Source organism: Martes martes, assembly GCF_963455335.1.
Source record: "Martes martes genome assembly, chromosome: 10".
NCBI lineage: Eukaryota > Metazoa > Chordata > Mammalia > Carnivora > Mustelidae > Martes > Martes martes.
The window spans coordinates 29,245,251-29,271,120 of NC_137898.1; the positions used below are offsets into that span (position 1 = coordinate 29,245,251).

General features: G+C 47.6%; 1 protein-coding gene across 2 annotated transcripts in view; it reads right to left on the minus strand.

Annotated features, from left to right (window-relative positions):
* Positions 1–1,851: 1,851 nt before the first annotated feature.
* EHF (ETS homologous factor) overlaps positions 1,852–25,870 on the minus strand; it is a 42,690-nt gene continuing 18,671 nt past the window's right edge. Inside the window, exons 2-9 of one of the 2 annotated variants that reach the window (XM_080815331.1) lie at positions 23,218–23,317; positions 18,834–19,079; positions 16,065–16,127; positions 13,316–13,384; positions 13,114–13,182; positions 7,956–8,018; positions 6,351–6,546; positions 1,852–6,260 (exon numbers count right to left, since the gene is read on the minus strand). In XM_080815331.1, the coding sequence (XP_080671457.1) occupies positions 6,161–6,260; positions 6,351–6,546; positions 7,956–8,018; positions 13,114–13,182; positions 13,316–13,384; positions 16,065–16,127; positions 18,834–19,079; positions 23,218–23,314 (903 nt within the window). In that variant the 5' untranslated portion in view covers positions 23,315–23,317 and the 3' untranslated portion in view covers positions 1,852–6,160. The remainder of the gene's footprint in view (positions 6,261–6,350; positions 6,547–7,955; positions 8,019–13,113; positions 13,183–13,315; positions 13,385–16,064; positions 16,128–18,833; positions 19,080–23,217; positions 23,318–25,870) is intronic. The other variant, XM_080815330.1, reaches the window with a different exon arrangement.

Consider the following 25,870-nt stretch of genomic DNA (forward strand, 5'->3'; position numbering starts at 1 on the left):
ATTCAGGGGGGGTTCACAGTTCCCCAAAAGGAGTCACTTGGCAAGTCCACTGTGATTGCTGACCAATGCATCAACGCAAATAAATAACACCCAGGGCAGAGAGGGAATTTCTTCCTAATGAGAAAGAAATAGAATATATTCAAAGTTGGCCAAGTGTGACATGCATGAATATTACCAGCATACTAATTTGGCCCAAACAGGAAAATACTGCTTCTCCGAAGTCAGAGAAGTCATCTCTAGATATCATCCTTTCCCTGGGTGTCCCTTGATGAAAAAGGTCCATTTTACGTACATTTGGGAAGTTGGGAATGCTTTCCCCTTTCTTATGGGTTCACAGTGCATACCATCATCATGAAGGCTCTAAGAATTCTTAAAGAATAACTTCGTAAGATTTTGTGTAACTCAGTATTCCTCCGATATATTGAACTATGAAGCCGTGTGTGTGCATGTGGTATAAATTAGCATCCCAATGAACTAGAGGACATCAGAATTAGGAAGATGGGTTTTGGGGAACTGAGGTCTAGGTGCACAAGGACAGCTTTACTGCTAATTTCTAGCTGTGTGACCTTAAGAAAGTCATTTAACCTTTCTGATCTTTGTTTCCTCCATGTGAAAATTGGAGATCGTATCTATATATCCGAGACTTGCGGGAGGATTAAATATAATTATGTATGTAAAGCACATCTCATGGTTCCGGCAACAAGAGGATCTTCCCCAAATGCTCACCTATTATTATTTTCATATTATAGGTTATGAAGTTAAGAAATGAATGACTGAGACTTTCTGGGCCCCAGGAGACAACATAGCTCTACCTATGTTATGAACAGATAGAACTCACTGCCTACCTTGAAATATTTGTGAAGCGTCATATGGGAGGCCTGGGAGTGAGTGGGAGCTTTTCTACCTCCTTCTGTTCATCCTTCCGTAAGAACGTATGCTCGCATTGAACGCCTCCCTGCAATTCATTCGCAACACAACAGCCAGAGGGGTTCTTTTTTTTTTTTTTTTTAAAGATTTTATTTATTTATTTGACAGACAGAGATCACAGTAGGCAGAGGGGCAGGCAGAGAGAGAGGAAGGGAAGCAGGCTCCCTGCTGAGCAGAGAGCCCGATGCGGGGCTCGATCCCAGGACCCTGGGATCATGACCTGAGCAGAAGGCAGAGGCTTTAACCCACTGAGCCACCCAGGCGCCCCAGAGGGGTTCTTTTAAACCAGAGGTGAGGGCATGTCACTTCTCTGTGGCTCCCCACCTCACTCAAAAGAAAACCCAGAGCCTTCATAATGTTCTCTGTGTTCTATGTCATCTAGCCTGCCAGTGACTAGTTTACATCATTTCCTACTATTGCTTATTCTGCTCTGGCAAATAGACTTCCTCGCTGCTCTTTGGACAGGTCAAGAACACCTGAAGGAAACTCAGGACCTTCGCACTTGCTGGTCCCTTCAGTATGTTATCATTCTCCCTTATCTGCATGGTTCCTTTCCTTCTATCTTTAGGGTCTTCACTGAACTCCTTCCTCATTACCACTGGTGAAACTTGCATATATCCCTATATATCCCAGCACTCTCCAGTCCTCTTGGTTCTACATTTCTTTATGACACCTCTGATAGTTGCTTGTTAGTGTTTGGTTTCTTGTCTGTTTCTATCCAGTGAAACATGAACTTCATGAAAGTCAAGATTTTTATCGCTTTCATTTTCTACCATAGCTTAGAGTCTAGGATAGTGCCTGGCACATAGTAGATGCTCAGTAAATGCTTACAGAATAAATATGTGCAAGAATTGCATGCGTTTTGTTGCTGTAGACCAACTGCATTTCCTCTGGGTGATTTGCTGAAGCATGAAACACACAATTACAGGCTGATCTCTGTGGTTTTTATTCGTGTTTTCTGGGACCCATCGAACAAAAAAACCATACTTCCAAAAATAAAATTCTTTCATACAACAAAAATACTCAGTTTGAATTTCACATAGTTTAAAGGATAAGATTTCTGATTTTTTTTTAAATAGTGGCAGTAGGATTGTTTCCCAGAAATTGTCGACCCAGAAGCCAAATGGGAGAAAAACAAGAATTACGCAGATAGCTACAGAAAGATTAATCCCAATTAAGCTAAACTTGTGAGGGCTTATACATCTCAATGGTTCATAAGGCACAGTCTCAATGGGTTTTTATTAAATGCTCTACCTCCTATTCCAGAAAAGGCATCCTGAGAACCAGTGCTAAAGCTAATTCAGCTCTGATATTGTGACTACTGCGCTGTTCCTTCTTTCACACCGCATGTATCCATGCAACAGGGTCCTGTGGAACATCTCTTACGTTCTGTAGAATTAAAGACGCTCCTCACATAGATGGTTCCATTCTGTGCCCACAGTAGGCACTCAACAAATGATTTTTTTAACTATAAAAGAATAAGATAATTGCCTTTCCCTCTTACTATTTTACCTTTTCCTCTATTTTATAGATTTGAAAAGCAACACACTTGCAAAATTAAAATCTAACATGCATGACTAACCTTATCAAAAGATCCCTTTTTTTCAAAAAGACAAAAATATATATATAAACCAACCCCCAAACACTAGAACTGCTTTACACTTAAATAGCAATGTACATCATATAAACACATTCATAACCTTCATTGGTTAAAACAGGTCAAGGGTCCATTACTGGCTTCTTGTACCAGATAAGTCTCACAGCTCCTAATAAGGGAACAGAATTCTCATTCAACATATGTTGACTGGTGGAACCAAACAACCTGACTGTTTGGTTTCATTTCAGGACAAGTAGGAAGGCAAAGTAAAAAGTCTCACAGTAGAATGCTCATCTAATACATAATACGTTCTCGAAGTTTTGGCCATTGTGCTCTTATTCCAGTGAAGAAATGACTCACATCCCGATTGTGGATATGGAGAAGTCTCCCAGAAGTCTTTCATTTATTAAGTCAACACATACTTACCAAGGACCTAGCCCATGCTAGGTGCTGGGAAACAATATGGATAAGATCTAGTTCCTGCCCTCTAAGAGCTTACAGTCTAGAAAGGCATGAACTTTGAGGAAGGACCAGCATGTTCAAAGGAAAACTCATCACCTGGGTCTGCCCTGTTCCGAAGGCAAGTTCAAGAACCTGTGGGTGTATGTCTCTGGGATCCAGGATCTTGCTCAAATTTCAAGAAAAATATCCAGGAGACTCAGATTATGTGAGTCTGGTAAAATCTTAGCAACACCTTTCTTGCCTCAGATTCCCATGAAAATGGCAAAAAGGCTTAAAGCCTAAGCCTTGGAGCTCAAGGAGACCAGGTGTAGGGATGTTGTGAACATCCAGCAGAGCTAAGCTTCTTGAGCGACAAGCTGTGAGTCCCCAAGACACTGGGGGTTGGGGGGAGGCTTCACTTGATGCTGGCTTATCTCTGGGATTTTGCTCTCCCTTGCAACACTGTGGTGGGAAGTACTCTGTTCGCACCCCAAGTTGGCATGGCTCAATTCTCTTGAGTTCTCCAAGTCACGAACAGCACATAGAAAATGCATCAACTCAAGCCAAGACAATAGAGAGATATGCTGAGAACTTAATACTCCAGCCTATTTAAGCAGGAACTGGGTGCCAAGAAACCGTCACTTTCAACAAATAGCACAATCTGTTAATTATCTGTAGAACTGTTCCAATCGGTACTCCCCAGATTTACTTACTGCCGAAAAGACATTGCTCTTCAGGGGGAGGGTGCAGAAAGAGCCAAGGCCAATTTGGAGGAATGTGAGAAACTTGCAGGTTTGGGGAAGGGTGAGCTCAGGGAAGGATCTAGGGCCTCTCCCCCGCCCCCGCCCCCCACCCGGCATGATGAATAGGCAAAGCCAGGGAAGAAAGAACAGAGAACGAATTAGCAGACGTCCCTAATAGCTCCACACGATTCAGATGCACACAGACATGCAAACATTTATGCATTTATACCAGTTCAGATGTCTGGATGTTTAATTTGTTCCAGGTGAAACGTAACAAAATGCTGGAAAAGCCTCAGAGTCCTTCAGCTTCGCTGGGAAAGCAAGGTGTGTCTTCTAGGCAGCGTGCTTCGGGTCTGGGTGGCTCATTGTTATTTCTCTCAGGTCCCCCAGTAACTGTTACTTGACGACACCCAGTGACACCTCTGTGGAAGTGACCAAGCCAGGCAGAAGCAAAAACGGACTTGGTTGTACCTTCAGAAGATCATCTCGCTAAGCTGCCGCTCCAAGGTCGCCGTCCGTAATGGCTCTCGTTATGAGCAGGACAAATTCTTCATTCTTACTTCCAACCTTCTGAATACATTACGAACACTCCACAGCCTTTGACTATGACTCGTTCACCTTCGCTGGGTGAGACACCGCGGTAGGTGTTCTACTCGTTGATGACATTAGCTGTCTCCATCCCCGTGTTATTGCTCAAAATAGAGAGGCAAAAGGGGGAAAAAAGCAAAGGACGTGGGGAGCCAAAAAGAAAAGGTGCAAAAAGGATCTCAGGGTTCAAACCCATTTTCGAAGTGTCTACAGGCTCATGTTCCTCCCAGGCTGCAAGGCCCAGGAGTAAGTTTCCAGGTAGCCCAGAGCAATGTCACTAGACGAATCCCCAACTCCTTACTGACCATAGCCCCTGAACTGAGCATTCTGTATCTCTTCCATTTACCTTTCTTTTTTCTGTCTTAAAAAAACAAAAAATCCTCTGGACACAAATCTAGGCAACACACCATTCACTTTGGGATGAGTCCAGATAAGACAGGAAAGAAATTATCCAAAAGAGCAAAGATTTTCCCTGGATCGATCTCTCTCTCTCTCTCTCTCTCTCTCCCCTTCTCATTCTTCTCTCAGCATTTCCTTTTGCAATGTAATTTTTACTCTGCTTTGTCACTCTAGTGAAATGTCTTCTATTATAATTCTTGCTACATTACTCTGTTTAACTTCTCTGACTTTGGCTGTCATCTGAGATTCTGAAAATTCCCTCTAGATTTCCCATTTCTAAAATTCCCATTGTCCCTAATATTTTAAAACGTAAAAACTGATTGACTTTGAAGTCTTACTTTTACTTCACTCTGGGAACTGAAAGATCTACACATATTTTTGTTCTGAGAGTAAATCGCCATCGTTGTCTCGGCGGGCTACCTCAGTGGTTCTCAATCAAGGACAATTTTGCCCTTTTTCAAGGGAAATGTGGCAACGTCTGAAGATGTCACAACTTTGGGGAAGGGAGGGCCACTGGCATCCAGTGGGTAAAGGTCACAGATCCCGCTGAACAACCCACAAGCACAAGACAGCCAAATAATGCACAAAAAAGAATTACTCAGCCAAAAACATCCATTTTGTTAATCGAGAATCGATGGGCTGTAGGAATATAAGAGCAAACTCATCACCACTTCCTTTTTCCCATTTATTTTCAAACAACTGGGATTGAAAACAACCAAGGCTCAACTCTCTCTTAAATACCTAGAAATGAGCAGAGACGGCATTTAAAGTTTTTTCCCCAATCATCGAAGAGGGAGGGAGAGAGACAGCCTTGGCGTCAGGTAAATCATTCTTGAATGAGTAGAAAGCCTTCACCATTATTCTGCTGATTTAAGCATGGCAAGTCATGTGATTATGAAGTGATTATAGTCCACTTGGATTTTGGAAGTCTTCACGCTCCCCTCACTGGCTCCAAAAGGTCAGGTTAAACTTCCCAGCATCCTTGGGCTCATCCTGTCAATCTGAGACCTTGGAGTTCACCTTAGTGACCTCTCCCGCCTCTCCCGATGAGGCCACGCGGATGCTTACATGCAGAGGACATGTCACCTTTTCCTAATATAAAAACATTTAATGCCCTCTAATTTTTTTCTCTTTCTCTTAGCAAGAAGCACAAGGCTACAAATCCTGCCCTTTTTGCCGTGGAAAGGAACTTCACAATAGAGGCAAAAACAAATCATGACCACATACAGCATCATATTTCACAGAAAACTGTGTACGTTTGTCCCCCGTATAGGACATACTTCAAAGTAACAAAATAATTTTATCAACTGTAGTGTTCCTTCTTCCCACTAGAAGTAGATGGTTTTCCCCCTCAAGGTACATAAATATCAGAGAAAAGTAGTCTTTGAAATACTTATGTCCAGGAGCTCTTGGCTTGCTATCATTTGGGGGAATGTTTGGGTTCGTGCTCAAAGGGTTGGCAGGTTCAGTTTTCATTTTCTCGCCATCCACGTGCATTCTTCCCAAATTTGTATACGAGTCTTCGTCCGTCTACACGTTCCAGAATTTCTCTTTTGTAGTAATATCTGTAACAAAGGACATCACATAAGGTGGCCATTCAGACAAAGACCACCAGGGGAAACAAGCGGTCATGGTCAGGGCTGGAAACGCCTCACCTCATCGCTCGGCTGAGTTTTTCATAGGTCATGCTGCTGTTGTTTTTCTTTTTGCCCCATAGTTGAGCCACAGCCTCTGATTTCAAGAACCTGAAGATGCCCTCGGACCGGTCTTCCCACTTGATTAACCCTGGGTTCTTGTCTGGGTTCAGGAGGATGTCACGGATAAATTCCCATAAGTGGGTCCCTCGTGGATCTGAGGACAAGTTGGAAGAGGAATTTATGAAGGGCCTAAGTCACAGCAAAGAAGGGGGAGAGGAAGCATAGAGTTGCCACATATTCTCTCAAGGAGAACATACTCAAATTTCCCCTATCCACCGGCACAGTCAGATATTGTATCTTTAAAAAAGGCATTTGAGAACGAACTGGCACAATTGTTTAGTTTATACATCAGGAAACAGAGACACAGGGGTGCCTGGGTGACTCAGTGGGTTAAAGCCTCTGCCTTTGGCTCAGGTCATGATCCCAGGGTCCTGGGATCGAGCCCCGCCTCGGCTCTCTGCTCAGCGGGGAGCCTGCTTCCCCCCACCCCCGCCTACTTGTGATCTCTGTCTGTCAAATAAATAAATAAAATCTTAAAAAAAAGAAAAAAGAAAAAAAAATAAACGGAGACACAGAGAATTCAAGTGACTTAACCAAGATCACCCAATTAGCTAGTGGCAAAGCTAAGACAAAGGAATAGATCTTAGACCTCCTATGCCAGGGGAGTCTCTTAATTACTGGAGGATTCCTTGCTCAGGATTTCTTGCCATCTGTCCTTTCCCAGAAGAGCAAATTTCAACCACTTTCATTTAGAACCTCAGCCCAGGTAAAGCACTCTCACCCAGCAACTGTGGTTCAGTCAAATGCATGTCAGCAGGGCTCTAGAACTTGAACTCCTAGATTATACTGGGACAGGGTCTGGTAGGAGTTGAGGGGGCCAATCTGACAATGAAGCAGCTACTACAGTAAGATTAGCAACCAAACCCTACTTGACCCGCACAAGACCTGCCCTACACCACCCCTCCCTGCCATTTACTGTGCTGTGTTCATTCAATTCTGGGGAATGACATGGAACAACAAATAGTAACAATGTCCAACTGATTTCTTTCTGAGCCCTCCCCTCCATGTCTCTGACAGCTCCTATATTTTCATAAAGTTTTATAATCGGGGGAATGACAACTTCCCAAGAACACTGTTGACTATTAAGAGTAAACAGTCCTTTCTTGGATCAATCACTCAACAAAGGTAGGAAGCCAACAGTCAACAAAAGAGAAAAAGAATACATCTCCATTGTTTCTGCTCATCTTCTCTTCCCATCCATTTTTCCTGGAGAGAGGGAAATGGCTAGCCTCGTGCCTGCAAGCAGTTCTCACTCACTGGGTGTCTCAGTTTTCGAACAAAAAGAACAGCACAGGGAGAAAATATCCCGGGGATCTCCACTTCGAGAAACTACAGAGAGACTCACTGTGCCCGCGAGGGGTGCTCCCACTGTCTCACCCTAAACAGGCTGAGATAAATAAGAGGAGGGGACAGGCAGAGGCAATACTTGTGTAAAAACTAGAGGCCTCCGGTTACACCCACCCTGAAGGGAATGGGCAACCACCCGAAAGCCAGCCGACTTACTGTGCTTTTTGGTGTGGGACTTTGCAGGGTGGTCTAGCTCCTTTTTCATCTCAGGTGACTCTGCTGAAAGGAACAGTGAGAGCTGCTTAATTTACCTGTCACCTACAGTCATCAATGCCACTCATTCATCCAGTCATTTAATTGATATTTATTGAGCACCTACTATATGCCCGGCACTGTTTGCACGTGTGGTATATAAGCAGAACAAAACAGATGATATGTACTATGAAGAAAAATCTTGCAGGGTAAGAAATGGGGATAGGAGTGTGAAGGTGGAAATAATTTGTCATTAAATATAAGGCAGTCACAGAAGACATCTCAGAGAAAGGGACCAGAAGATGTGAGGGAAACAGCCAGCCATGCAGAGAGCGTGCAGAACTGCCAATGAATAAGAACAGTAAATGCAAAGGCCCTGAGGTCAGTATGTGTTTGGTACATTCAGAGAATAGAAGGGTGCCAACGTGACAGTAAACAAGGGGCAGAGGTTGAGATCAGTAAGGCTTTGTGGGACTCTTTTTGGATTTTAGCTTTTATTCTGAGAGAGATAGGAAGCCACTGAAGGATTTAGGACATTGAAAGAAGTATGTGTGTGTGTATGTATGTATATGTGTGTGTGTTTTTACATAATACAAAATGTAAACACTTATAACAAAGAAAAATGGCTTTTAAGCCAGAGGAGTGCCCTTTTTTGGCATGCAAAGTTATATTTTAATCAGTCTGACAAAGGGGCCATTGACTGGTCTGCACTCAGTACAGAGGGCCACCAGTGGACTATGGAAACACAGATTAGTTAACAAATGACTCATTATGGTAACCCTTGTGAGTATCACCAAAGACACAATGACAGAGGCAGATCTGGTGAAATAAAACTTCTTAAAAAGAAAAATAAGTGGTCTAGCGATGCCTGTGCGCGTGCGCATGTGTGTGTGTGAGTGGGCACTCCAGGCATCAGGAAGACCGAGGCATAGTTCACCAAAAAATCTCTCAATCAGTAACCCAGCAATCTGCATACAGAGCAGTCCCTAAATGCAAGCCAATCCTGTTAAGCAACGGGGCCAGTAAAATGCATCTCCCGGTGCATAGTACATCAGCGCTTCCTAAGCTAGGGTTCATTGATCCCCGTGTGGCCTTCAAGGGCATTATGGACTAACTGAAACTGCATGTAGATGGAGAAGACCCATGGCATTCATTTCATTGTCAAGAGTGGCTGATGATTCGAAAAAGTTAGAATAACCATTAGCTCCTACATACAACGGTTAAGAAGAAGAGCTACTATTTACTGAGCCCTTACTATGTACCACCACTGTGCTAGGCTTGGTACAAGAATGACCTAGTCACCTCACTCAATAGGCTTCTGAGGTGGGGACTATTATGAACCAAAGATCTGTACAGGAGCTGAGACACAGAGAGGTCAGGTGACTTGTCTAAAGTCACACAGCCTGAAAGTGGCGCCACGATGTGAAGACACACGATTTGAATCCAGAGGCTTTGGTCACAACCACCATTCGGAACCAATCCCAGAGACGATGGTACATAAGAGATTTCACGGAAATCTTTCCTGCCGAGAATCAGGCTCAGTTCTCTAATGCCCGAGTTCGTGGGAAAAAGTAATTCCAGCTCAATGATTCTGGATTCCCCAGCATGCATGGACACATCCTCACACACAGTCACCTATAGGAGCACCCGGCTCTTCACAGCTCAGCATTCCCGGCAGTTTCTCCTCGAGCCGTGGTAGGAGGAGGACAGGGATGTCATAAGCTTTGGTCAGCTGAGAAACCTCTTCTTCGGGCGGAGGATCTCTCCCCCGGGACTGTCAGCAGGCGGGCCTGCACCTGACTTGGGTTTCTCTGAAATCTGGAAGGGCAAATTCGCAGGAAAGGCAAGGAGACTCCGCTCTCCCGCCCTGTAGGTTTCAGGGTGAGATTGCGACATCCCGTCAGGATGTGACAATATTGCGACAGGTCTGGCACTCACCCCGGTTTCCAAGTGATACATCACTCTGACAGGGCCGCGTTGTTCTGCGGACAAAGGGTGGCATTTACCCAGGAGGCCACAAGCAAAGTTCATTTTCCAGAGGCATCCAGAAGGGATACAGGGCCATTACTTCAGAGCCAAGGTTGAATTCAGAAAAACTCAAGGGTTTTCAGTGTATTAGCCTCCATCACCGTTCAGGCGTTTCGAGCTGTTATAGAATCAGTTACTTTGGGGTTCAGGCACCTTTGTGACTAAGATGGAAACCGTGGACCCTCTCCCCAGAAAAACACACGTATGTGTATCCTCATGAGAATCTGTAAGCAACTTCAGGGATCTAGGCTTTCTCAACGAGTCCGTGGACTCTAGACTTAAAGACCCCAGACCAGACAGACCATGAGGGAATGTTCTCTGTGAGATGCCAGCCATTTGCCCAGAATGGACCTCCATCCATCTTCAAGAAAAACCAAAGACAGATGTTTCCAATAAAATGTTTCCATCATCACATGGAGGAATATGCAGCCAAAGGCAAAAGAAAACTCGGATTTCTTCCAGCCTCCTCTTCCCGTCCCCAGTGTGTGTGGGCAAGCTGTGGGATCACTGACCTGCCTTGGCACTGAAGTCTTTTGATCTGAAACCTCCCCTTAATACGATGGCCTCTCCCCCCGTGTCTTCCCCTCACCCTAAAATAAAAGCCGAAAGCTTTGAAGTTAGCCGTGTGGTTAAGTGATTCACTCCTGTAAAATAATGGCTTGCTCTGGGGAAGTCGTCCGGCCCGGCTTTCTCTCGCTCCGCTCCCAGGCACCTGAGGCCGAGGTCCAGTCTGGGCAAGGGGAGCACCAAGCCACGGGTGTGTGACGCAAGTGCCAGGGCATGACTTCAGCTACGCCGCTTTGCAAGAAGCGAAGATTAGAAGCATTTGCATGTGATTCAGCTGTGAGCCATTTCTTTACGGGATATACAAATGTCAGTGTTATAAGAGACCATGACACCCTAGCTCTAGGCTCAACAAGTCAGTGAATAAACACATCAAGCCCGAGTTGGCGTGATTGGCTCGAGGACTATCGGGCAGATCAGGAACATGGGCAGCGGCCATTTTGTGAAATGGGCAGATGACAGAGAAATCAAAACAAAGCCCGCTTCCCCACCTGCGTTTATCACAGAGGGCATCAGTTTACGCCGAGCCTCGCCTGCTTGGCTTGCAACTTGCTTTAGAGCATAGCAAGATGTTTAACTGCACCCGATTTCATGGGAACTTGAAATCTACAGACTCCGACAAATGACAAAGGTCCTTTTTTTAGGGGGGGGGTGTTCTGGTCCCCTCCAGTAGAGATTAAACCTTTCCGAAAGGAATGGACCCCCAGGCAGGGCTGTAATTAACTAGCCTTCTGGAGGACCCAGGGCTAGTTAATTCCTCCAAAGAAGCTGCCAGCCCCAGACGCTGAGTTGACTCTATAAGGAATAATTCCGGTAGAGGTCCCCGGTTTCTTCACCGTGTTACAATCCAAGGATAGGAATGGGCGACAGGGGGACCCAGGGTCAAGGGAGATAAAGGAGTGCAGATCTGCAAAGCCTGTTTTAAGGATTATTTAAAAATGGAATTAGGGGACAGTGAGTTCCCTATTCCTGCAGGTATGAAAACAGAACGGTCCCGTGTGGACTGTGAAATTCTAGAGGGTTAAGTCAGGACACAGAAGAGAGAAGGGTGGCCAGGCAGAGAGGGCAGGAGGGTTGTGACTATGGCTTTTCTGTTTTCCAGGCACCTGAGGGCCCAACAGGCCCCGAGGCTCAGGAAGTGGTCGGTGCAAGTTTATTCTCAGCTGCAATTTTTTGCCATAAGCCGGAGACCGAACTGGAAGGACACAGGAGGTGCCACCTGACGAGGCGGGAGAGGAAGTCAGAGTGCGACCTGGTGGTTTCCTCGGTTCTGAAACCCTCGGTCTTGACTGGGTGACACTGATTGTTGCAGAAATTCAACCCCCCCCACCCCGCAATCGGCTCAGTTCCCCCAGAACAGCAGACCCACTGCAGAGCCTTCCCAGTATCTGATCTGTTTCCAAAGTTGAACAAATACTAAGAGTGACACCTAACACGGTGCCCACTGGGGGAAGTCGAGAAACAAATTGCCCTTCGTTCTTAACCTCAATTCTAGAACCATTGACATTGGTTCCCAGCCCTGTTTCATTCAAAACCTCAAAACCTCATGATTTCAGTTCTTAAAAACACACTGAACAAAAGCAAAAACAAGGGAAGGTTTCCGGGGAGGAGAGGCTGTGTGATTCCAAGTTCCTTCACAGGCATGCGTTTAAATCCCGATTCTGAAGATGCCCCGGCTTCAATTCCAAGAAAACAGCAATTGACTCATGACAAGTCTAAGCTCCAAATCTCATAGACCCAAGCGGTTTTACAAGTTCGCACCCAGGTCAAGGGACAACAAAACCCTCTGTTCACCTCCCCTGTGCGCTCATGCTCACAGGGCACGTGCCAATGGGCCTCTCTGTAAGGGGAGGGGGAATTGTCATCTGAAAGCCCCTCTCCAGACTCCCGAGGGACCAACCCTCTCAGGGGAACCTTGACTGGGAGTCAAGGATAGCACCCACTTGCATCCATTTTTAACCAAGCACAACTATCGTCAACGTAATTCATAAAGCGCAGGGGTTCTGACTAATCAGAGTCTTAATGAGCCATCAGGGTTCAGGCTTAAAGGCTGACTGATAGACAGGGTTCTAGAAATTTCCAACAACTACCCCACTACCCAGAGATCATCCCTTCAGGTTCTCTGACCTCTGACGGCCACTTTTAGGTTTTCTTTCTCTGAAGTCAGACACGGTTTTTTGAAGATTCAATACAGCCTTCTTCCCCCATACGTAGACCCAAATCCGAACACTTTTATCAGATAATTCCCTAAGAGCAAGCTTTTGCTGAAAGGATTTTTTGTTGTCACAAGAGAGTAACTTGGTTTCACAGGGGACAAATACTTTTCCTAGAGGCTTCCTTGCTGGTCATTTTCAATGTACAGATATTGGCTCAAAAACAGACCTTTTAAAAATAGTAACTCCATTCCCTTCCCAGTGTTTTAATGAAAAAGACTCCAGCCAAGTGGCAACGTAGGGTATTGTGATTCTCATTAATTCTCAGTAAGCACTTGCACGAGGCACCCTCAGCCCCTGATGTCAGGACAGCTTACCGACAGGAAGGTGACCTGTGCTCGTCATGGAGATCTGGGCTCGACAGAACGTCTTGCTGTCCAACAAATCTGTAGCAATGAAATGACAAACGACATTAAGAGCCCCCTCCTTAGAATGTAATTCTGTTACATTCTAATGTGGCTGTTAGAAAACAGAATAAAAAGAATGTCAAAGGCCCTTAAGTGTTGGGGAGTTAGTTACCTACTGTGCTACCATAGTTGGTGTCATATAAAAAGTTTTCTTCTTTCCAGGTGTTCATGATGGAAGGGTCTATAAAAGACAGAAAATGGGAATGGTCAGTCATCATATTTTTCTAGGTGATGAGTTTGCCTTTTCTAACTCACTGCTCATCGGAGAGGTGCTGGACCTTGTGGGTGGTCCTCTGAGAGGCAGGATAACATTCTGCTTCTACCACATGTTATTTTATAAGAATCTTAACTCCTTTTTCTTCCAGTGTCCAGCAGGCGATGGGCTTTGTTTTGGCCCCAACCGTGTGTTCTACACCTACGCCTCTTTAGAAAGGTGAAGGGAACACTGTAGTGAGACCCTGTCCTAGGTCCATGCTTTGGCTTCCTGGGGATCTTCTCAGCATGCACACAGCAGGCAGTGGGCTCTGGAGCCTGGCCTCGTCCTACCTGCTACTGTATAATCACCAGAATATTTTTACAGTAGAAAAAGAAATTATTATGGTCAAATAATTCTTAATTAATGACCATCATTTCCTAGAAATATCTTCCTGGGAGAATTAATGTTTCTCTCAGGAAAGTCTAGTCAGTCTTTATCGTGGTGTTTTCATGACTGAAATTCTGGAAGCTCTCCCTCCAGTGGGGTGACGCCCCCCTCCCTTCAGCATTTCTCCAATTAACTCAAGCGATGACATAAAATTCTCAAAATAAAACAAAGGAGAAGGCGAAAAGAGTGTTACCAAATCAAGCAGACAACTTTTAAGAGGAAGCCCCATTGCCTCATCTCGGAAAAAGAAGAGCGCTCCCTCTCCCCCCACCACACCCCTGCAGAGGGCTGGGGAAGCATGTCTGACTCTTCGGATTTCGGATTCCGAGGAAACTCCCGTCCACCTACCCCAAATGAAGCCCAGCTCCTACACAACCCCCACGTCTGGGCTGATCTCCAACAGGAGCATATTCTTTCCTGGCCAAGAGCTATGAGACCGGGCAGGCATTCTCACCTGGTCCCCACCAGGAACTTCCTGCTTTCCCCCCTTCACAGACGGAGGCTGCCCTCAGCTCCCCTCCTGTCTGCCTTCTGAATTTTAGGGTCAGGGTGGTAAGCCACTGGCCGAGTTTCATTTTGTTTTTATAGCATAAATAATATAAAGCCTGACTCACCGGCTAAGTCCTCCTGTTTACGACATAGGGATTTAGCTGGTATTTTAACTAATAGCTACGTGTTTGGGCACCCCAAGCCCGATCTCTTGGGGCTACACCCTCTCTCCTCGTTGGGTCACCTCGTACACCTGTTGTTGTCTCTGAAAACAAACTGAACCGAAAAGCTCTGGGGGGTGTTGGCCCCTCTAAGAGCCTCTTCTCCCCTCCTCCTGGGGTGGACCTTCTTCTCCACCCCGTGGCTCAGCTTTTCTGAACTGGCAACACGAGAATGTCTGGACGGTCAAGGAGGAATTACCGAGTTATTTGGGCCCTCTCCAACACCAGCAGACTCCTCCCGTGGGGCTATCCGTCGGGTCCCGGTGGGAATGGGGGTGGAGCCCCAGCCTCTGGGCCAAATCCTGTGTCTGCCTCTAGGGCAGTCAGACCCAGAAACACAGGCCATCCGGGGAACCCAACCCCTGGCTTCTGCGGTGGGTGGGGGTGGGGGGTTGTGCAGGGCGGGGTGGGGGGCAAGGCCAGGAAGACCTAATGAACATGCTTAGCAGCTATTGCTTTATCTTTAATAATCGTGAGTAGCCCCTCATAAAAGAGTAAATAACTGCATGGGGCCAATTTCAGCCCTTAGCAACTCTCAAACCACCCTGGGTCAAATTCTGTCCGTGGTGACGCGCATGCACGCCTCAAGGAGGCCTGTGGCAACCTCGGCCATCCGACATGGCTCCCAGTCTCACTGCTGTGGATGTGGGGAGTGACTCTGGGGCAGCGCGGTCGCCCGGTTTTATCACGGCCAGGGGACCCTGGGGGACTTACAGAGCTCTCCCCGGACTGAGAGGTCATAGGTCAAAGGTCAACAGCAAGGAGCTCTGATGCATGCGAGGCCCTGGGGCACATTTCTCCAGGCAGTACTGCCTGCCCCTCCCCCTCACCACCATCACAAGTCCAACAGGTCCCCAGGAGAAAGATTTGGGACAGAGAAAGGAGGACTGATTGGATCGGGAAAGGAGAACAAAAAATAAACGTAGATCCTATGAGACCGCAGACCCTACTCAGAGCCCAGAATAGTGTCATTTGTCTAAAAGTGCACCTGAGGCAGGGAGTGGGTTCCGCAGCTGCTTTTGGGTGTCCCCCAGACCCTCCAGAAGCTACAGAAACTGCAACAGCCAGTCTGTAGTTTCCTCCTTTTTGGGAAATGCACTCCCACCACAGGATGAGTGGGGAGGAGACGCTGGACTTTTCTCTTCTCTCCCCTTGTTTCTCCTAACTTGGCCCAGCCCAGGACCCTGACTCTCTTCGCGTGAGAAGGAGGCCCTCCCAAACCCTGCATTTTCCCCAGCTCTTAGACTCCAGCCTGGATGATGCCTTAACCAGCAGTGGGAGGTGTGGACAGAGGTGTGGACAGCTTCAGTCTAGATAGGAAATAGTTGGCAGTCCCTGGTCCCCAAGGCAAGGAACGACACTCACGGTGGGGTGGCCCATTGGAGAGAGCCAGGGAGGAAGCATCCCTTGGCTTCCCGCCAGAGCACTAGACTCGCCCTGCTCCCACCCTCTCCTGACGCCCTCCCAGCTGTCCTCCACAGGCTTGGCCTCCCAAGTTGGCTACTCACCACTTTGTTCTGTCTTGACAATGACGTTGTGTGTGGACTGGAACAGGTCACTGCTGCACTGGCCTGTGGAGGACAGACGGGGAAAGTCAGAGCCGGACCATATGAAGCCAGAACTAAAACCAGCCGCAAAAGGTCCAACAAGGACAAAGCTGGCCTCTTGGAAGGGTTTCTGCCAGTCCTGCCGCCTGTCCATGTCTGTGTGCTTAGGTCAGCGGGCTTCCCTCTCAGCGTTTACAAACTGGAGCCTGGAGTCCCTGGCCCGGAAAAGCAAGAGATGGCGCATCTACATCCGATGCAATTATTTGGCCATGTCGGGGGAAGCGACCCCAGGATGGTGGAAATAGAACTTAAGAAGTCAGAAGGCCAGTTTTCCCACTGATAGTTACCGGCACTTGGCCTTTCTGGCTCTTGGTTAGCTCGTCTGGAAACGGAGGGGACTAAACCAGATAAAGTCAGTAAACGGCCTCCAAGGTGCTTTCTCCTACTAACAGAGGATACAGGAAGAGAGCGAAAATCCAGGAAGAATCATTTTCACCAGCTTGATTCTTCTTTGATCTTAAACGTAATCAAACCCATTTTGATTAGATCCAATCTATGAGATATATCTGGATAAATGAAGCAATACTCCTCTTTTATGCCTTGCAACTCCTTTCTTGGATATATTTATATTTATATTTATATATTTATATATCAAATATAAAAGCATATATACACCACACATGTGAATGAGTTTAGCATGTTTTTTCCTCCCCAGCCAGGTTTTTACAAATATCTCAGGAGCAGAGGTCATAACTTTAACCTTTCTGACCTTCACGTTTCCCATCTGTAAAATGGGTTCAGTGTTTATTTTTTCATACGGTCATTGAATGAATCAATTCACTTAGAGTGTCCAGTATTAACACTCAATGAATATAAGCTAATAGAATGTCTACAAAAAGGTGAACAATGAAACAAAGGAGAGAAATCTGGTCATTAGACAGTCAGAAGCACCGACAGCATGAAGTGGGAACAAAGAAGTTACGGAAAGGCAAAGAGGGAAGGTCAAAGACGGCCACCACCCTTTTGCTCTCTGCCTCCTAAGCCTCTGCCTCTGGCTTCAATCAGAGCAAAGCTTTAAAGGAGTGGATCTAATTGAAGGTAAGGAGGTAAGTATATTTACATCTTCAAGTGTAAGTCTGCTCCTTCTGAAGACTCCTGGGGGTTATTTTTAGAGCCTTGTTTGGTTTGGTTCTAGTAAAAGAAAAATGAGCAACCATCTCTGTGAGGTGGATGGGAAGAAGGGAGTGCCCGGGAGCTGAATGAGGTCATCCAAAATGGCCGCCCCAGCTGCCAGCTTCACGGCCAGACCCTGGGTCCTCCTCAGTGTTGATGCAGCTGTCAGGGTCCGAATCTGGTTCATAGCCCCGGACCTCACGCTTCCCAAAGTTCCAGCTACCTCCCCAAACGTAAGTTCTGCTCAGACGTGCCCCTTCTGATATGGACAGGCCGGCTCACTACTCCTGTATAATGTTACTGTCTTCCAAGATGCTCGAAGCTCCCAGAAGAACTTACTTTTTTTTTACCGGCATTGTCAGGAGAACCTGATGTCAGTGTCAAAGACATTCTGCAAGACTGGTTGCTTGCCCTGTCGTGTCTTAGAAGCCAAGATAGAACGTATGTGAAGAAACTACCTCGGATAGACAGCGTTTGAGGCGCTAGCCTGCCTCTGCTCTAGGTGGGGCCTCCAGAGAGACACATAGGGGGCTCTAGGGCAGCACTAATTCCAGAAATCTGCAGAAACATCCCACACGTGTCCAGACCGCTGGTTCTAACCTTTTTCCCTCCCTCTCTTCTCTCTCTCTTCTTGAGTTTTGGATTCTTTAAGAATCTGCTGAAATATTGAGAGCCTTCTCCTCCCCAAAACAAACACAGACCTAATTAATCCTCCATCACTTCTTACCACATGTAGTTCCCATCTTAAGAACCTCAGTCTAGAAGTTTAAAGAAAAGAAAAAGCACCCATGATGATCTCAACAAGCAAGTGACTGGGAACTAGGCTATCCAAACCTGTTTGTAGAGGTGGGGCAGGGGGCAGAAGAAGAAAAGGTTTTCTTTTTTTTTTATTTTTATTTTTTTTTAAGATTTTATTTATTTGACAGAGATCACAAGTAGGCTGAGAGGCAGGCAGAGAGAGAGGAAGGGAAGCAGGCTCCCCACTGAGCAGAGAGCCCGATGCGGGGCTCGATCCCAGGACCCCGAGATCATGACCTGAGCTGAAGGCAGAGGCTCAACCCGCTGAGCCACCCAGGTGCCCCTTCTTTCTTTTTAAAGATTTTATTTATTTATTTGACAGAGAGAGAGAGAGATCACAAGTAGGCAGAGAGGCAGGCAGAGAGAGAGAGGGGGAAGCAGGTTCCCTGCTGAGCAGAGAGCCCAACACGGGGTTCGATCCCAGGACCCCAAGACCATGATCTGAGATCGTGACCTGAGACCATGACCTGAGCCGAAGGCAGAGGCTTAACCCACTGAGCCACCCAGGTGCCCCAAGAAAAGGTTTTCTGAGAGCAAGTGTTCTGTGAATGCCCAACTAGCCTTGTCTCCTTAAAAATTAACCAGAAGGAGCAATGCAATGACCTTGAGTTCCTGTGGGTTTGGACACCTGGAACCCCAGATTGCACCTGTTCTCTCGCCTCATCTCTCCTTCCCTCCCTCGGGAGACAGTGATTTGGAGGTGAGACACCCCCCCCACCCCAGCCTTGGATGTCTAGTGAGGTAGAGAGAGGTAATCACCATTCCACTTGAGGTGCTGCAGGTTGCCGTAGAGAAGCTGGCCCGCCGCCCCCGCCGCCCGCGTGAACTCCTGCAGGCTCATGCTGCACAGGTGCTCGCCATTGACATCGAACTCCTGGAAAGGGATGCAGGTGGCGTCCAGCTGGTTGGTGTCCAGGAGGTGCTGGAGCCACTCCCACACCTGGTACTTGGTCCAGTACTGAGGATGGATTTCATGCCACTGGCCTCCGAAAAACCCGCTGGCAACTGTAAAACAGGGGGCGGTCCCGTGAGTGACCCGTGGTTCTTCTGGGACATAATCTCGGACATGGGGAGGCACCGCTCGGCTGCCAGGTGTGAGCACAATGGCAGTGGGGGCGTTGGAGCATGAGACGGGCTCTAGAGAGGAGGCTGTCTGGAATGTGCCTCCCTGCCTCTTCCCGCCCTCCCTAGCAGAGTACTTAGCCCTGGGCCCTTCAGAAGGACACAGACCTGAAATGCCCTGAGATTAGGAGCGCATCCCACAAAGTACAGAGAAGGCTAACACATCGTTACAGTTTCACCAACCTATTACCTATTGTCCACACACACACAGTTCCCTTCCTCTCTTTTCTCACTCCCATTTTTTTTTAAGATTTTATTTATTTGCCAGAGAGAGAGAGTACACACAAGCAGGCAGAGAGGCAGGCAGAGGCAGCGAGAGAAGCAGGCTCCTTGCCGAGCAAGGAACCCGATGCGGGACTCGATCCCAGGACTCTGGGATCATGACCTGAGCCGAAGGCAGCGGCTTAACCAACTGAGCCACCCAGGCGTCCCTCTCACTCCCATTTTTTTTTTAAGAATTTATTTATTTATTTGGCAGAGAGAGATCACAAGTAGACAGAGAGAGAGAGAAGGAAGCAGGCTCCCCGCCGAGCAGAGAGCTTGATGCGGGGCTCGATCCCAGGACCCTGAGATCATGACCTGAGCCAAAGGCAGAGGCTTAACCCACTGAGCCACCCAGGTGCCCCTCACTCCCATTTTTAACTGTCTCTTACACACACACACACACACACACACAACCCCAAATTCAGACCATTTTCAACCAAAAACGAGGCCTGAGAGTAAGATTCTTTTTCTCCATGATGCCTTTGCCCCTCCCCAGAGTGGTCCTGCTTAGCCGCCGGCTAACTGTGCTGATCTACCCCAGCCCCACACCGGTTATTATAGCCACTGCGATGTCACTTCCCTACTCTGCTGCCTTCAAGAGCTTCCCGTTATTCACTGAAATTAGGCAAAAAATGGCCAAGCCAGGCATTGAGGTTCTTCTGTAATTCTCCTCCACGTGACCCATCACTTCTGCCCTTTTTCTCTGGTTCTTTCAGCCTGGTTTATACCCTGCCAGTCATTCCCTGTTGAATACTTACCCAGCTTGCAGACTCCGGCCACCCCATAAACCCATCACAGACCACCTCCCCCCAAAAATTATTATTCAGGGCTTGATGTCCCCTGGATATCCAACACATGTTCTTGGTATTTCTCCTAATGGCTTTTGTCATATTCTGCTTTGCTTTATGCATCTCTAGGTTCTGGCTTATTCTCCTTTGTAAATTGTAAAGTCAAGGTCATGGACTCTCTTAGTCATCTTTGCCTCTACTACAAAAACCACCTCAGAGACTATGCCATCGTAGGTGCTCTCTGTATATTTCTTGGTGGAATTTTTTGCCAAAGAAGAGATAACGTAGAAATCTAGAAGAGTTCTAGGTGCATTCACAACCTGATTAAATTAAATACCAGTGAAGAAGTCAAGTTTGTCCAAGCCAATCAATATTGCTGAACTGGAGATGCGCTAAACTTCTACATCAGAGACTTCCCCGTGCTCCCTTCAGAGAACATCACAGTCAGCCCAAAGTGCTGGGAGGGGATGGAGAAGAGAGAGCCATCCTCTGAGCACATGGTAACGGACCCGAGATCTTACCAACCCTTTGAAAACAGAGGTCACAGGGAGGAACTCTCATCCAGCAATGATGAGGGGCAGGGACGAGGGGAGGACACTACTGGAGCCCACTGAGCTGAAGTGGGGAACTGAACTTAAGGATAGACCAACAGCGGAAAACAGAGGGCAAGAAAACTGTCCAGTTTTTTTTTTCTTCAAAGGCACGTTAGATCAGTGCTTCTCAAAGTCTCATGTGATTGTCAATCACCAGGGAATGTTGTTCCAATGCAGATTCAAATTCCATAGATCTGGGGTGAAGCCTGAGTTTCTGCATTCCTAGCAAGCTTCCATACGATGACGATGACGGTGATGATGACGATGAAGATGATGGCCCATGAATATGGTTTGAGTGGCAAAGGGCTAAAGAGCTCCAAAGGTTTGAGTCTCATAATGGCCATTTCCTAGCCCTCAGCACCCCCAGAGAGGCTGAAGGGGGAATGTGTCCAACCCAGTCCCACTTGTGCTCATCCCCTCTGAACCCATCCCCTGCTTCCAGACCTCAGGAGCACTAACAGCAGGAGATGAAAGTCATTTAGGGACAAAGATGAGTGCCATGGGTCACGCTTACCACTCACAGTACGTCTTCACTCCTCATACGTCATGGCCAGACAAAAGCAGCCCTAAAACCCTGTGCCTGGGGCCTGGAGGGGAAGCCAGTTGTGGTGGGGAACAGGGGCAAGGATCGGAACAATCCTTATAGAAATCCTATAGAAATATTCCCAAATATACAAACAAATGGCACTCAGACTGAATACTTCCATGTCCCTCCAATTTTGGGGTGTCTCACAAAAAGAGCTGTTTAAGGATGGGATGTGGTTTTATGGCTCCCTGAGGCTTTGATCTTTTTTTTCCAAAATAATTACATGACTATGACAGTACAGCTCTGAGTCTGCAAACAAGAGACAATAACTCTCAATAACCCTACAATAAGCTTCTCTATTTCCTCTTCCAACTTCGCATGATCCAGACTAAAGGACAGTTCCCGATATCGTATCCTGTTAGAACCTGGGAGAACCAGAGGATTTTGTCTCAAATCGACCGGGGGATTCTTCTAGCTACCAGGGGGCTCTTTACATTCCCAAAGTTTTAGGAGAAGCTGTGAAATGCCTCTGAGTTCAGCTCTTGTCTGTGGATCAACATACCTGCCTCACAGCATCAATCGTGATTGGGAGCTGGGCCTTCTTTGCGGCCTCTGGAAGTTAAAACATACAAGTGGAACCCAAATTCTACTCCCTGACAAGCACACTGCCCCAGCTTTCTCCAAAGCACGGAGGAGGAACACTGCCATGATCCAGGGCCCAGACTGGGGACGCCAAAGTCTTTCCAGTCTGAAGAAACTTCCTACCCAACTGGGAACCCTCCTTTGAGGAGCCTCACAAGGAAGCTGAGGCCTGTCACAGCAAAGTTCACTGCCCAGAAAGGACAGCAGTTTTGTGGCTAAGTGACCAAGTAAGGGAAGGTCACCTGACCACGCTTTCCAACCTTGTTTGACTGGGGTTCCGCTGGAGAACACAACCCTTCCATTATCCTCCGCCTCCTGCTTTACAGACTCCGCTCAGTGGCAGGTCCTCTTCTTTCCTCAGGAGAAGCAGAAGCAGCAGGACCTCCTTCAAGGAGATCAGCAGCAAGTATGGGGCAGGAGAGGGCCTGGAGCTCCTTAAACCCAGGGCAGCCTGAGGCACCGGAGTCTGCCTAGACCTAAGGCCTTCACCGCAGGCGGTGGGGCCAGATTCGGCAACGTCTGAATTCTGCTCGCGTCCACAGTAAGCCACGGCTTGATCCCCAAACCCTCTATTAAGCCCCAGAAGCAGGCCCTCCCTTTTCTGACCCAGGGCTCTAAATGAAAGCGCTTAAGGGAGGCACATGGTCCCCTAACAAATCTCTCCCTTTACACAGGGAGGCCACTGGAAGATGAAGCAGAAAGGATAAGATGCTGTGACCCTGTCTTCCCTAAGTTCCATGCTTCCGCACAACACACACGCACACAGGTGCACACGCACACATGAATGCAAACACGCACGTGCGTGCACACGTGTGCACACACATACACACACACATCCCCACACACCCCTTTCTCGATATTCTATCTTGATATCTTGATATGATATCCCATATCTTGATATGCCAAACACTGTTAAAAACATCAACAGGTGCCCTTCCCTTCTGGCATATCTTCTAGTACCCTGTCTGCCAGGCTGCCTCTGATACTGGGAAGAAACAATGGAAAATCTCCAACGGGATTCTGTCTCGAGCCCCAGCAGCCCTTGGGGACCTCCAGCATGATGTGTTCTCCATTTCCGCGCATCCCCACACCCCTGCTGAATAAAACCTGTATTTTTCAAACATGAAGTTGGGAAATGAAGCCTAATGAGAGCAGAGGGGGAAAGCCCCGGGTGGGGAGTGACACTGACACCCATTAGGTCCCCTTACCATTGCACGTGGGGTAGCCGTCTGTCCAGGCTGGCTGCTGGTGAAGGAGGTTGTTGCTGGGGTTGAGATTCATCACACCACTTCCTTCCAGAATCATGATCTGTAAGGGGACCAAACAGGGCGCTCAGTCAGGGCCTCCTGGACAAACGTCGTCTGAGAGCACAGATCATAGAGTTAACCCAGGAAGAAAGAAAAAAAAAGAATTTGTCCTTCCATCCATTGCCTCCAAAGCGTGTTACCACAGCACTTTCAGTAAAAGCAAAACTCCCCGGCAATTAAAAATTTCCAGGTTCAACTTTCATATGCATGAGGCAAGTTTTTACAGCCCCTTATTCATAAATGAATAATCTCTGATCAGGAATGGAGCAGAGGAAAAGGCAATAGCTGCTCGCAGGGCGAGTCTGGCCAGCAGCCACGGGGCTGGTTTTTGTTTTTTGTTTTTTGTTTTTTTTTCCTTTTTACAAAAGTGAAAATGCCAAAGAGATTTTGTGTGAAGTGGAATTACAATCAATAAAAATCCAAGCCTGTAGCGGCCAACCCCGGGCACCTGTGCGGGAGCTCGGATCTGAAATCTGATGTTCACAAGTCCCCACAGCAGAGCAGCCCTGCACTCCAACACCTAGACAAGATTCCTTAGTGCAAACAGCCGCCACGGTCCAGGGCCATGGCCACAGCCACATCTCTAAGGACTTGGGTCCTTTGTCCCTAGAGCGCCTCCAGTATTGGGCTCCATGATAACATCAGGGATCAGTCAGTTTCTCCAACAAGACACTGCCCCTGTCCTTCCTTCCTTCCTGGTGAAAATTGTGACAAGCTTTCTCTCTCCTTTTAGAGCCCTGGAGAATACCAGAGGCTTCAAAGCCGACCTGGACGTGACTTTCTCATCTCATTTTCGCAGGAAAGGGCACAGAGGAAGAACATTTCTCACATGGGGTCGTTTGGATTTTTTGAAACCATGTAAAAATGTTACACTTTAGAAAACAGTCACCTCTGTCCTCGGGGTGTATATTGTTCCCTTCCCTGGGGCCGGCCACCCTCCTCCTTTCAGACTCAAGCCCTAGAAATGTGTTCGATCACTCAAAAGAAGAGTTGCCTGTTTCCAGAAGGCGACCGAGTGTCCCTCAGGGCCTGTAAAGATAATCTGCTCTTTCTAAGCTGTTGGGGCAGGGAGAGGAGGTAACCTTATAGCAGCAGCTCATAGAAATTTTTCTGCCTGTTTTGGGGAAACCTTGCATCCTTCGGTGTCACCAATGTCCTCAGGGTTAAAATTGATCAAACAGGGCAGTTCCAGCCCCCCCCCCAACCCCTCCCTCTAACTTAGCTCTTACTTCTCTGGTTCTAGGTAGGGGTTCAGAGGGGAGAAGAGGGGTCTGGCAGAGGCATAAAAATTCATTCGTGTATTGATTTATTCAACAAATATTTACCCACCCTACAATGGGCTGGGTACTGTTCCAGGGACCAGGGACAGAGCAGTGACTGGGAGTCAGGCTAGTCCAAACAGGACACTTGTGATGATTATTAACAGTGTCATGGTTGTTTGGCAAGTAATTAGGCCTGAATTCTGCCTAAGTAGCAGGTAGAGAAGGAAAGATAGGACCCCAGCAGACCACGGGCTGGGAAGAGGGCAGAGCCGGGTTCTGGGTGGTGGCATCATCTATGTGAGTTTCAAAGCCAGAAAGAGCTTGATTCCAAGCTCTACCCCTTACCAGCTGCTTAATTCTAACCCAGACAAGTCACTACCCTCTCTGAACCTGTTTCCTCCCATGCAGACTGCAAGTCGCCGTACCTACTGTGTGCTTTGGCTGGAGGTTAAGTGGGTCTCTATGCCTGGAGTGCTCAGCTCGAAGAAAGGCACAGCTATATGGCCAGTAAGATAAGGAGGAGACTTGCTCCCCCTCTGGTAACCCAAACCAGAAACAATCATGGGCCTCAGTTTCCCTGCACAAAAATGTAAAGAAGGTGACTACTTCGATTCTTCCATGCCCGGTCCGGAAGCCTCTTTGCTTCTCAATCCCAGGGAAGGGAAACCAACCCAAGCCAAACCTTCCTCTCCTTTTTTTCCCATCCAGCTTTCTAGAACACTTGCCCTCAGCTCAGCAATCCGATGGGGGGGGGGGGGTTCCAGGGCAAAAGAAAACCTGTAGGTTCCCCAGAGAGGTGGCTGGGGGAGGGGAGGGGAGGGGCATGGCCCGGTGTCCTGTTTGCTCAAGGCTGGGCTTGTTCCTTGCCGGCGTTTGTTCAACCACAAGCAGAAGAAAGGTTACTGTTTAACCCTGAAAGAGCTGAAGCTAGGAGCCCTGCCCATCTGCAGAGAGAAAGGACCGGCCCTTCGGCCTGGGGTTGGGGGATGGGGAAGCCTTCCCTGAAACGCTTTCAGAAGGGTTTGCCTACAGCGCTGTTTCCAAGCGGCCGTTCAGTGGGAGCAGGCCCGGCCCTGGGCCAAGCCCCAGCTACTCCTCAGCCGGTTCAGGGTTTCCATTCCCCCCGCCGTCCACATCTAGAAGTCAGGCTGATATGAGGGCTAAGCACCCCGGCTTTGGATCTGGGGAGAGGTGGGCTCAGATCCTACGTCCCCCACTTGCCGTGCATGAGGTCAAGCCAGTCCCAAGCCTGTATAGCCCCCCAAAGTTTCCGATCCTCCCTTTCCCCAGCC